The following is a 12918-nucleotide window of genomic DNA, read 5'->3' as shown; positions in this document are numbered from 1 at the left end:
ACTAGAGGAGTCATCGTGCGCCACCCGACCTTTCCTTTGCGCCAAGTTCATATACCAATTCCCTCTATGTCCACTGGGTGTATAACATATTATGGATTTTAGAAAACCCATGATTAACATTTTTGCCTAAACATTGTTTTGCGCAATGACTGGGCATGGATCCCCGAAGCCTTCTTTAATTGTGGGGAGCCTTCTTTAATAATTTATAGAAAAATATGCTAAAGACTTGTCTTTATTTTTACAGCCACGACCAAGCTTAGAGCAAGTGGTGGCGATAGTAGATTTTATGGAGAAGCACCCAGTGTTGGCACTCGGTCAACTGAGAGGCTTAGAGGGACGAGACGAGAGCAAGAAGCTGTGGATGAAGCTTACGAGGATTGTGAACAACATCAACGGACCTACGAGGCCTATGAAATCTTGGATTAAGGTAATTCTGGTTACAGGAGATCTCTTACCAGGCATGTTAAGCCTGTTGTTATTAAACAATCTATAAAATTTTTACCTACCAAAAATGGATTAAAAGAAAAATTCGTAAAACCTTTGAATGGTTTTATCAAAAACATTATTGCACAAACGCTTCGTAACAAATCCTTTATGATTCAGCATATCAATCGCGATCATTGATTCTTTGTGCGTAATGTGTTGCTGTTCGATAGGACCAGAACCATTTGGATCCATCAATCCAGGATGAGAAACCAAATATCCCCGATTATTCATGATGAAACATTTGATATACGACATAGCGCACAGAGGCATGCTGTCGATTAGTAGTTTATACAAGAATCCCATAGTGATATCCATCGCTACGACCATGGTGGGGTAGTAAGGGCTTTTCACGGCATAAGAAATGGATACAACATAGCCAGCACCGCCGACATCCAAATTAGGTGGTGTTAGAATAATTTTATCTGGATTTTCTAAAGCGTAAGTGTACCACGGCCTTTTAACAGGTTCATAATCATATTCAAGGACTGTTCCGGGAAACATAACTAGAACTCCGCTCTCTGTAACTGCATACCTTCGGACAATATATTTTGAGTAAGCACCATGCAAATGTTGAGTTTTGTAAAACGATAAGATAGAGTTAAGGAATCCAACATCTTGTTGGATTTCGTTTTTGAGACCAGGGTTGGACAGAAGACCATGAGCAACACTTCTTAGGTAAGCTAAGTAATTCTTCATATATGTAACAGCCTCTTGCCCATCTCCCATATCATACAAATAAGTGAATGGCGACTGAAAACTCGAAGGACTCAAATACACAGTACCCTGATCAATAGTAGATATTTGTTTAAAATGTCTGCATATTTTCCCTGTTTTAGGCGGAAACAAATCAAGCCTGTGAAACAGTATCTCCTTACTGCTTCTTGTAAAAAATATATTTGTTTTGTTAAAAATACTTTTATCTATAATCTCAGATACAATACAAACTACATATAAATCATGAACCCACTTCCAAGAATATGTAATGGATTTGGTTGTGTTTTTGTCGTACATAGTAACATTACCTGAATCATTTGATAGAATTTCTTTCTTGACAGTGTTTATGAAGCTGTAAGTCTCAATCATTTCGATGTTGGTAAATTTTATTTTTTCAGTCGCTAACTCTGGTCGTGGAAAGTATGAATGCATGAGGACCTTACCAGAGGAATCCATAACAAACGCCCGCTTCTGTTGACTTGTGCTTTTGAAATAAATTATATCTTCTGCTAGATCGGACCAATACAAGTCCAAGCCCAAAATCCCTTTCGTTGTTGGATACACTAGAGGGACCATGAAGTCTCGTTCCGTGGCCTCCCATATAGGACTTATAATCTTCATTTTGTTTTCGTATCCACTGGGTAGGAGAGAGATAAAAGCTGACGCTATTTGGCCAACAACACCGCTATCGTTTATATGAAGCTTCATCACGGAATGCTCGTTTGAATGATTGTGCCACTTATCAAAGCTCAAAATACCTAGGGAACTATTCCTATCAATCTGACTCTCATTTATTAATCCGATCGCAAATTTTACCAAATTCCCTTGATCAGGATAATGTGGGAATATTTTTAACCATGAATCATTTTTCAAGACTTTTGCGTCTGTTAAGAAAATGAACAACCTTTGTGTTGGTAAGTTCTTCTCGAGGAGTAGGCTTTTCAGCTCTTTGTTTATTGTGCTTGGTTGTATGTTTATAGCTGCAGTGGGCTCTAAGGAGGATAAGTACTCTCTCAGTAACATTTTGTTGTTATCAGTAGCATTTCCCAGATTCGACATCCCATCATTGTTACATATGTCCTCGAATTTAACAAAATCAGTCATATTTGTGATTTTTAGTGCAATTAAGTCTATTTTCTGTAAAGCATATGCAGTTTCTTTAACAACACTTATTGCATGCTGCAACGAATCTGCCTTCATACTAGTATCCACAATAAATACCAGCATTTTTGGGTCAGGATTCACTATTTTATGATACAAGTACCTCAAATTAGAGTTTGGCATCACCGTGCAATCTTTATCTGTAGCGTAATCTATGTGAGACAGGAAATACTGCCGTTTCACTTTCAAATCTTTGAATCGGTCCAACATCTTGGTATTTGAATGGATTGATGACATATTGTCGTACAAGTTAGAACTTTTTATAATTACAGTCTTACGAATAGAGTTGAAAGGACATGGATGAGTGAAGGATGGAGTGTTGTTGTTGGTCAGTGAGTTGTTCATTTCTAGAAGAATGTTCATAGCCGAAGATAACTTGAAGCCTAACTTATCCGACATACTGGCCAGTATGTTGCTGTCGGAGGACTGGTAACGACTCACTTTGTAAGCCGTTCTGACTTTGAAATGCGAAGTGTACTCACTACCAAGCTCGTCAATAACGATTTCATTGAACTTACTAGCCAAGGAATCCGAAAGTTTGCGTAAATTAAGCTTATTGTCGCAGCGGTTGCTCGGTTTCGTGCAGTTTTCATTCTGCGCCACCACCTGGTGCACGATGGCGGTCGTGATCGTAAATAACGATATAAACTTCATCTTGTCGGCATTATCTTTGATGCGCGTCACTTGATTAGGTATCTCGCCTTCCACTTATCGTACTGTTTACAATATCACGTATGTAAGCCATTACCACGTTAAATAGATTCAAGACAGTTTTAATTCAGAAAACACATAATAACTCAAATTAATCACGAATTTCTCCAAAAAAGCTACGTTTGTTAGCTAATTTTCTCTTTATTTTTTTACTACACGAGTTCACGAACGAGTCTCTATGACTTTTCATTCCGCGTCAATTTATGACGTTTATTGTCTGACAACGACAGTTTTTTTTTTGTTATGTTTCATTCATATTAATCGGCATACAGCCAATATGAACAATTTAAAATTCGTTAATAGTTGCATTGTGTTCACTGCATAATATACATTACAAATGTTATATCCATAGTTTTTAATGAGTCAAAAGTAAGAGTCAATGTAAATAAAGTGAAATGACATGCTCCACTATCCTTGTTTGCATTGTCTATTATGTGGAGTGGTCTATGGCACAATTCCCCAACTAATGGTTGTCACTTGTCATGTCTTTATTATCGAGCGAATTTCACTACCTCTTTTTAAGTACTTTTAAGCATTTTGCTACTACGCGATACTAATACGTTTATTTAAAAAGGATTAGTAAACTGGGAAACGATGTAGAAGGAGACGTGACTTCTTTTTGATTAACAAAATGACTGATCGTTCGATAGCGGTAAGTCGACGCTATTTAGTACTTAGTAGTCATTACTATAAAAAACTCATCTCGAATCAAGCTATAAACTCGAATGTTTTTAAGTCGTGTAGTTTGTTTATCAACGTTAGAGATAAATAATATTTTATGAAATGATTGGAAGTTATCGAACTGAAATAATGTATATTGTATACTGATCACATAATATAACCCGTTCGTTTTTATTATGCATTATTATTAAATAGTTATTTTGTTTTAGACAATAATTTAACAGGTAGGTTGTTTGAGTACGTATCGGTGATTTTGTATGAAAATATGTATATTAAATATTAATTCTTCATCTCCTAAATGTGGTAAAGAATAAGGATTCCTTCCTTTCGTAGCTCAACTTCGAAAACACCACTGTCACGCCTTTTTCTGTCTATAACATGTAGTAAGGGAGAGAGGTACTCAAAGCAATCAAAATTAGACTTCAGAGGTAATTACGTATCTATTACCGACCTTAAAGGCTTTATGACCTTAAAGACTGATTCTATTTCGCGTAAATTACGGCATGGTCATACGGATGGGCGGCAGTGAGGTAAACGTCAGTATATTTAAATATTGTATAGTGTTAGAATTATTACGGGGCCCATACATTTATCGAGGCTTACGAACGACGAGTCGACATAGGTCCTAGTCAGGCCGGTAGAGGCCTAAATGTTTTTTACCTAGCCTAGGGGAAAATTGTTAATTTGGACCTGTCTTTTCAATTAAAGTTGTAAGTACACTTTTTTGGTAAATTGTATATTTTAGAATGTATTTACGATTTTGCGGGTCATGATCTCTACGATCCCTGCCTGCGGTCCCGGCCCGCCCCTCGTCCTAGACTAGAGGAGTCATCGTGCGCCACCCGACCTTTCCTTTGCGCCAAGTTCATATACCAATTCCCTCTATGTCCACTGGGTGTATAACATATTATGGATTTTAGAAAACCCATGATTAACATTTTTGCCTAAACATTGTTTTGCGCAATGACTGGGCATGGATCCCCGAAGCCTTCTTTAATTGTGGGGAGCCTTCTTTAATAATTTATAGAAAAATATGCTAAAGACTTGTCTTTATTTTTACAGCCACGACCAAGCTTAGAGCAAGTGGTGGCGATAGTAGATTTTATGGAGAAGCACCCAGTGTTGGCACTCGGTCAACTGAGAGGCTTAGAGGGACGAGACGAGAGCAAGAAGCTGTGGATGAAGCTTACGAGGATTGTGAACAACATCAACGGACCTACGAGGCCTATGAAATCTTGGATTAAGGTAATTCTGGTTACAGGAGATCTCTTACCAGGCATGTTAAGCCTGTTGTTATTAAACAATCTATAAAATTTTTACCTACCAAAAATGGATTAAAAGAAAAATTTGACTACATCTAATATGAAGAAAAGATAATCAAAATATGTAAGTCTCTAGTGGGCAAAACTTTGGATAGATAGATTACTAATAATGGTCTTAAATATGTCAGGAAAATAGCCAAGTTCATTAATTTATTTCAAAAACTTCAATAGCGTGATTCAATCAGTTCAATAGGATTGTGTAGCGCCATCTCTTGACAGTTATGGAAATTCTCTATAGTATAATTTAAGAACATAGTATGTAGTATGTATAGTGCATAGATACAAAGAAATACAAAAATGAAATAAGTACATTAAGTTAGGTTTGAGAGCATTTGATTCACTGTATTCCTAGAAAAAACTAAAATCAGAAGAACAAAGAAATACAAATGATTAAGATTTTGGCATTGAACAATTTCTAGGTAGAATACTGTTCACATATGTGAATTCATATAAAAATAAAGAATAATTTTTATAATTCTATTTCAGTACTGGGCTGATAAGAAGTCTACCGTGAGATCAAAGGTGCAGTCTTGTGGGGGCGACAGCAATATCTTGTGTTCCAGTATAGAAAAGAAAATTTATGATCTATTTCTGGCTAATGATAAGAGCAGTGAGTTGAATTTTTCATTTTTACACTGTAGTGTAGTTTTAAATAACTAAATTTGGGTTCAGAATTAAAGAACTATTTTGAGAGAACTGCTTTTTTTAGTATGGATAACTAAACTCTTTCTGCAATAAACTCTTTCTACAATCACAGCCCCACACTAGGATTCCCTCTATCGCCATGGACACACAATATTCTTATTGTTATTTCGATTGGAGCTAATATTTATCCATTGAGGCTATGTAGTAAAGTAAATTATATAAGATTTTAGTAATATTATATATAATTGCCTAAGTAACTTTAACAGTCGATTAAAAAGAAATTACTCATATCAACAATAAAATTTTTGATTTAATTTCTAAGCTTTCTTACAGTGTATGACGTGTTGATTTTCTGATTTCGTATTTTTTTTAGAAGTCAACGTCGTGAAAGTTGAGTCTCATTTTATGGAAGAGCCATTTTATAACGAGGACAGCATGGACAGGAATCACGTTGATGCAGAACCAGCACTTACGTTGGGAGAGCCAGCCACAGATGTTGAGGAGCGGCAGATGGTTATAATGGAGAAAATGGTATGCCATTTATGTCACATTCATTATATTTATTTATTTAATACATAACAACGCGGTGATAATGAAATAATTTGATAACATTGTCCTTGAGTATTCGTTTTCATCTATCCTATGGGAACAGTACTTTTCGGGATAAAGTACTCCATGGCCTTTTCTGGACCCCTAACAATGTATTTATAACATTTTATGACATTCAGTATTAAAGGCATGACGGCAAAAATAAACAAAGAAACAAACAAAAATACATGCAAACAAACAAGCAAGCAAACTCACATTCGCATTTATAATATTAGTTAGGATTTACTTCTATAGTAGGGCATTGCATAATATTGCACGCACGTCTATAATAGTATGAGTGAATGACAGTGATATGAATATGTTGGTGGTAGTAATTGAAGGTGGTAGAACCCTTTGTGGGTCGACTCCGGCGCCACCACCGCCACACCTATTTCTAGCTAATAACAGCAGTGTTAAACGCTGTAGTGTTTTGGTTTGAAGGGTGTGGAAAGGGAGACATACTTTTCCGAGGCGTTCCAGCTTTTTACTCAAGGGTAGCGGCGCATCTGAGGCCGACCTTAGGTAGGAATATCTAATCCTATCTGAGGTTGATTACAGATGCCCATGGGCGGCAGTAGCCACTTACCACCAGGTGGACTGCACGCTCGTCTGCTACTCCTATAGTATTAAAAAAATGTTAACATTGTTGTCCTTTTTCTAGGTGAAGGTGATGAGTGAACAGGCTTCAGCCATGACGCAGCTAGCCCAAGCGTCTCACATCAACTCTCAAGCTATGGAACGCTTAGCAGAAGCTTCACAAATACAGGTGGCAATTTTGTTTTCTTTATTTTTAAACCATCTTTTCAACACACTTCTATTCTTTGCTTTTCTTACATAAAAAAAAGGTAATATAAGCAACAAATGAGCAGTTAGCCCACTTGATGATATATGGTCATTGGCCTGCCGCTTATGGACATTTATAACCAACATCTAATAGGAATATATCTGGAAATGATAACAAATACCTTATTTCCCTTTGATAACTATTTTTGAATAACTTGTAATAATTTCTGCTTTACCATGCTTATCAAATCAAAATACACCAGTTATACACAGTTCTTACAAGCAGAAATAAGATCTATGTACTGTTAGCATCTAACCAGAAAAGTTTCTGATATATTATTTTCATTTCAGGCTCGAGCAATAGAAAGACTGGCCACTACGTTCGAGACGATCAGCGCTTCTACCCATGACGTCAGAAACGCGATAGTCGACATCGATTCCACGATGAAGCGATTCTACTCCACTTCACCTACTTAGCACAGTATATGTGAGCTAACATAGCTTGGTTTAAAGCTAGGAAGACCTAGACATGATATCAGTGAAGTCCGGACTTGGGAAGCCGTGATTGTGATATTGTTAAGTCAGTTTTGTCTGTAAGCTAACTAACTTTAAATAAAGTAAAGGAGTCTTGTAATTGAAGGAAGCCATTAAATGGCTTAAACGGCTGACAATTCTATCAGCCATTTAATGGCTGTCATGGTGTAATTTACGCGGAACAATGCCGACATGCGACATTTAAGTGGTGCAAAAACACGAAATCGAAGAAAAAGTGCGGAGTTATATCGTTTTATTCGTAAATGATCTAAAAATTACATTTTTTTTATATTTTTCAAACATGAAAATAGATGACAGTGCCAATTTCAATCAAAACTGGTTACATTTTCTTGTTAGTAGTGAGTAATCTTTACTAATCTATGGAGATAGCGTACAGAAATAAAAATTGGTGGAAAGTGTTAGTGCATGAAAATGTGATTATGACAATGATTTGATCTGTAGCTAAAGTGACTTGACTTTTGAACTTTAAAAACAGTATCGTTTTTGTGTTCTGAAATTTTGAGTTGTGACTGGAAGAGACATTGATTATGCAAGTCTGAAGTTAAAGAAGATCTTATTGTGATTATAATTATGCTTGTAGATATCCCATTTTCGAAATGTAACTTGAAGAGCTAGAAAACATGTACCTACAAGAGTATTAATGAGTTGTATAGTTTTATAATAGCTTATATGATAAATAGCTATATACAGAAAATAGCTATAAGAGACATTTGAGTGCACAAATTGACTGATTGAATTTGATTGCACTTGATTGTACCTACCTACATTTGATATTTATGTAATATGTATTGTAAACAATGTATTTATCATTCATATAATTGTGTACAGGGTGTTTTAATAATTGATAATAAGGTACTACATAATAATATGTATTCTGTTCTTAAAAACGCGTAAGTATATTTGTAGGATATAATTTATACAATTTAGCAGTATTATTCGAAACATCCTGTATAACTTTCTGTATCTCTTAGTATAAGGTTATTGTATATAAATCTAGTATTTGTAATCTAGATTTAATCGGATTAGTAAGTTGGTGTGGTGTTAGGGTGTATAAAAATCTGAGCAATGCGCTACGGATACACAATGCGCCGTCCGTGGACAGTTACTGCGTCTGTTTGGCGCGCATCTTTGACTATAACTACCCTGTATATAATAATACTCTATGACTATAACTTACCTTTGGCTCGGAGAATGTAGATCGCGGGCATGCAGCCAGTGTTGCCAACGCTTGCGAACTAAAAAGCAGTAAATCAACCTTACGGAAAACAGAAATTGGTCGGCGAAAAAAAGGGCGTCTAAAGTCTTTGAAATTTTATGGCAAAAACATTACGACATTTAGTAATTTATTCTAGGTTTTAGTAAGACGCGGGAAGAGGGCCGTAGGCCGTGCGATAATCGGAATATAATGGATTTATTAAAAAAATATAGTTTTTTTTAAATTGATTATTATCTAGTATTTAATCTACAGAACAGAATACGCGACATAATCCACACATATAGTCACGAGTCATTCGCAAACAAGCGCATTCGTCAGATTTGCACACACCCTCATGTGTTTTATTGGCTAATTTGTGAATGAATGTATCAACTGTACAAAGTTCCTACTCGGTTTTCTTGTAGACCCTGCATTTTATCAATTGTAAATTGTATCATTTTACATTTTTTTTTCAATTATTACACTTCAAAAAATATATAGCGTAGAAAGTAGAAACATCTATAAGGAGTTCATTACAGATATCCATGGGTGGCAGTGACTAATTACCATCAGGTGGTCGAGAAAACACTTTTCATTCATTTAATTTGATACGACATAATTATATGACAGAGAATAAAATACGAGGGTAGATAATAAAATAGAAGAATTCGTGTCCATAAAAAGAAAATTATTTCATTATAATTATTATATCGTGTATTTGTGACGTAAGTATGGTTACTTATTTATCTATATATAGAAATAAGTTCGTCTTAATGTGGTTTCGAATTAATTTGTATTTTTATATATATATATAATAATATGAAAGCACACATGTATTCAGCTCAGTGATATTTTTCAGGAAAACGGGCAGATTCAGTCCGCCTGATGGTAAGTGACCGTTGCTTATGAAGATCTATAAAGAACCCTAGATAGAGTCCTACTTGAGTTATTTTAATATGTAATTAATACCTAAGATACGCACTTCTGATCTCTTTATTGCTTCAGATATTTTGACTCGTTGCTTGGACCGTGGTCACGGTGTAAGTTGGTGCTAAAAACTCTACACTAGATTGGATCGGTTAAAAGCAGTTGTAAACCTACTAGTGCCAGTTTGTTGTGATCATCTGTTTCAATATTACGATACAAAACTACCTGTACCTACCTATTTTAACGCAACTTTTAAAAACCAACGGAATTTTGGGTATTATATCTTCTCTGTGAAAATTCCTATATAATCTTCTAATAATAAGGATATAGCAATGATAATAAATTAAAATAAGAGTAGCAGGATCGGATTTTTTTTCATTGAAATATTCTATCTAAAAATGATAACAATCCTAAAGATTAATCGCTCGAAGTAGCTCTCTGAGGCAGAGGCAAAGGTTAATAAAGTAATATAAATTACCATAATATAAAATACTTATTTTATTATTGATATCCTAATGTCCGTATTATATCCTAATGTTATATTTGTTCACCTGCTTATAATAATGTCATCCACCTGAACAAAGTAACAAATGGAATTAATAATTTGACAAGTAATTTTATAAAATTTTGAAATAATTTACGGCTTTTATACATCTTTAGTGACATGCGTACTGCGTAGTGACGTTTTATTCGTGTTTTTTATTTTGAAAATATCAATAAAAAGTCTTTCACAAAGTAAGTTAGTATAATTAGTAACAGATTTAAGAAGTAAACTTAGTGTCTACAATACATAATACAGATTGTCCAACTAGTCCAACTAGTAACTCCAGTAAGTACTTTCATAAACTTAAGGAAATTAGTTTTCTTGGTTCACCTCTTACATAAAGTATACCCAATACAAGTGAAAATTTTGGAAGTAGGAATTTATGTTTCATAAAAAATAAGCAATTCGTATATTTTTGTTAAACAGTATAAATATACATTTTTGGATTATAGCTATTGGCAATCTTTGTTTTATTATTTATAGAGGATTGAGAGAGATTTATATTTCAAAAATAAAACGTGTACCGTACTAAAATTGGGGAAAAAAATACGTTATCATTATTGCTAATACCATTTACAGTTTTATAAATATTTAGAGCATTCTTGCCCAGCATGGCGTAATTTAAATTCAAAAATATCTTATCTATTTATGTAAATTTTCGATTAACATTTTAGGTTGTTTACTGCTTCCATACAAAATTAAAATGTCCCACGTCCATATAGCACCAAACTTTTGTGTTTTGTTTTTTTAATTATGTTAATATAATTACTAAGATATATTGTACCTATTTTATACTGCTATGGCCTTCTAATAAAATTAATAAATAATCGTTATTTGCTTCGGCTAGTTCTCTGTGCATTTAGACTGTAATTAAAAGTTTTATTCTTAGAAAAAAGTTATATTTCCACGTGTGTTTGTTCCCGCATGTTACGTGTGTTGTTTTGTGTTACGTAACACACGAGAAGATACGTTAAGCCTATTTCACATTGAAAGATAGTTGAAACATACACATTGATGACCTCTGCGGCCTAGCGGTACGGTAACATGTCAGCCTTCGACACTAGAGAGTTCTTAGAGGACAGCTATGAGTGTAAAAGCGTTTGTTTGTTTTTTATTGTGAGTGTGAAAGAACGACACTCCGAGGTACTGAACACTGAATCAATTTATAACCGACTTCAAAAAAATGAGGAGGTTCTCAATTCGACAATTTTTTTTATGTGTGTTACCTTATATGTCCGAGTTGGGTGGACCGATTTCGATAATTCTTTCGACAGTCTTGTGTGTGTGTGTCGTGTGGTCTCATTAAAATCTGACGGTTAGTTTTTGAGTTATTTGCAATAAAGTGAATTTCATTTATGGTTTTTACCTCATAACTTTTGACTGGGTGCTTCGATTCTGATGATTCTTTTTTTAATCGAAAGCTACTGCTGTTCAGGTGGTTCCATTAAAATTCTCCTCCTTCCAAAATCAGCGTCCTCTGGCGAGTGGTTTTTGAGTTATCTCTAATTATCGTTTTTGAAGGCGGTTATTTTTTGTAAAAAATCAGATTATGTAACACGTAATGTAATGTTTATTTCAATATTTTTCAATGATAAACATTATGGCTAATTTGCGGTTTAGAGCTACCATCATTCCGTGTAACACCATAAACATAACTAGCGCATATTGTGTATATATTTTAAATATGCAACTGAATGGCGAAACGAGTGAACCGTTTGCATGATGGTGAATGTCACGCTTGTACATAACTAAATTTTACTTGCTAAGCTTAAGCCGGTGAAAGGTACAATTTACTTTTTTTTCAGATGCCAATGACGCAAGCTGAAAGGCAGAAGTTGTACAGAGAAAGACTCAAAGAAAGGGATCCGGAAAAAATTTTAGCGCAGAAGAAATTGAACGCGGAAAGAACTAAAAAGAACAGAAAAAGAATAGCAGATTTTGACAGTTCTGAGCAGCAAATTATTAGGCAGCAATGGAGAGAAAAAAAGAGAAACAAAGAAAAACATGCATTGCAAGAGACAACTAAAGAGATAACACCATCTGTATTATCCAAACATCCATTACAGAAATTGAACAGAAAAGTTATATATAAATTAAAAAAAGAAAATTTAGAACTCAAAGAAGAGCGAACAACATTGATGACATCTTTGAAAAATATGAAAAAGAAAATTAAAAGATATATGCAGAAGAATGAAAAAATGCTGAAATTGCTTGAAGAAAAAAATCAAACGATTAGTAAATTACAAAAAGAACTTGATACAAGGAAGACTGAAAACAGTACAAGTTTGACTCCTCAGACTAAAACTAATAACTTTATTGAAGACCAGTTGCCTAACATAAATAAAGAAGAAAAGGACACTGTGAAGAAAAAACTATTGCAACACGAAGTACTTTTAGATACATTAAAAGAGTCTTACCAAAGTTCAAACAGTACAAAAGTAAAAACAATTTTGAAAAGTGTTTTATTAGGTGAAAAAGCACAAAAATATAAGTTGAAAAGGAAAATGGCTTCATTTTTAGGACTGAAAGGAAACATTCGTCATTGCACAAAGAAGAAACGGAACAATATTTTGGTAAACAATCTTAAAGTTTTTTTTGAAAGAGAT

The 12918-nt window shown here is 34.5% G+C and overlaps 2 protein-coding genes across 4 annotated transcripts; one reads left to right on the top strand and one right to left on the bottom strand.

Annotated features, from left to right (window-relative positions):
* Positions 1–516: 516 nt before the first annotated feature.
* LOC140749660 (VWFA and cache domain-containing protein CG16868-like) lies at positions 517–3266 on the bottom strand. Its single transcript, XM_073082775.1, has one exon. It carries the CDS (start codon positions 3013–3015, stop codon positions 517–519), a length of 2499 nt encoding a protein of 832 aa, XP_072938876.1. The 5' UTR covers positions 3016–3266.
* Positions 3267–3517: 251 nt separating this feature from the next.
* LOC140749516 (uncharacterized) lies at positions 3518–8275 on the top strand. 3 transcript variants are annotated; one of them, XM_073082595.1, is made up of 6 exons: positions 3518–3724; positions 4816–4998; positions 5562–5685; positions 6094–6251; positions 6970–7074; positions 7443–8275. In XM_073082595.1, the coding sequence occupies exons 1-6, from the start codon at positions 3704–3706 to the stop codon at positions 7566–7568; spliced, it is 717 nt and encodes a 238-aa protein (XP_072938696.1). In that variant the 5' UTR covers positions 3518–3703; the 3' UTR covers positions 7569–8275. The 3 variants fall into 3 exon arrangements, with proteins under 3 accessions (XP_072938696.1, XP_072938697.1, XP_072938694.1); XM_073082596.1 differs by lacking the exon at positions 3518–3724 and adding an exon at positions 3803–3977; XM_073082593.1 differs by lacking the exon at positions 3518–3724 and adding an exon at positions 4166–4283.
* The last annotated feature ends 4643 nt before the right edge of the window (positions 8276–12918 follow it).

Source organism: Epargyreus clarus, unplaced genomic scaffold, assembly GCF_041222505.1.
Source record: "Epargyreus clarus isolate Ecla_fem2 unplaced genomic scaffold, WU_Ecla_fem_2.2 ptg000018l, whole genome shotgun sequence".
Lineage (NCBI taxonomy): Eukaryota > Metazoa > Arthropoda > Insecta > Lepidoptera > Hesperiidae > Epargyreus > Epargyreus clarus.
Note: the sequence above shows the minus strand (reverse complement) of the source record. Positions and strands in the feature narration are given on the sequence as shown.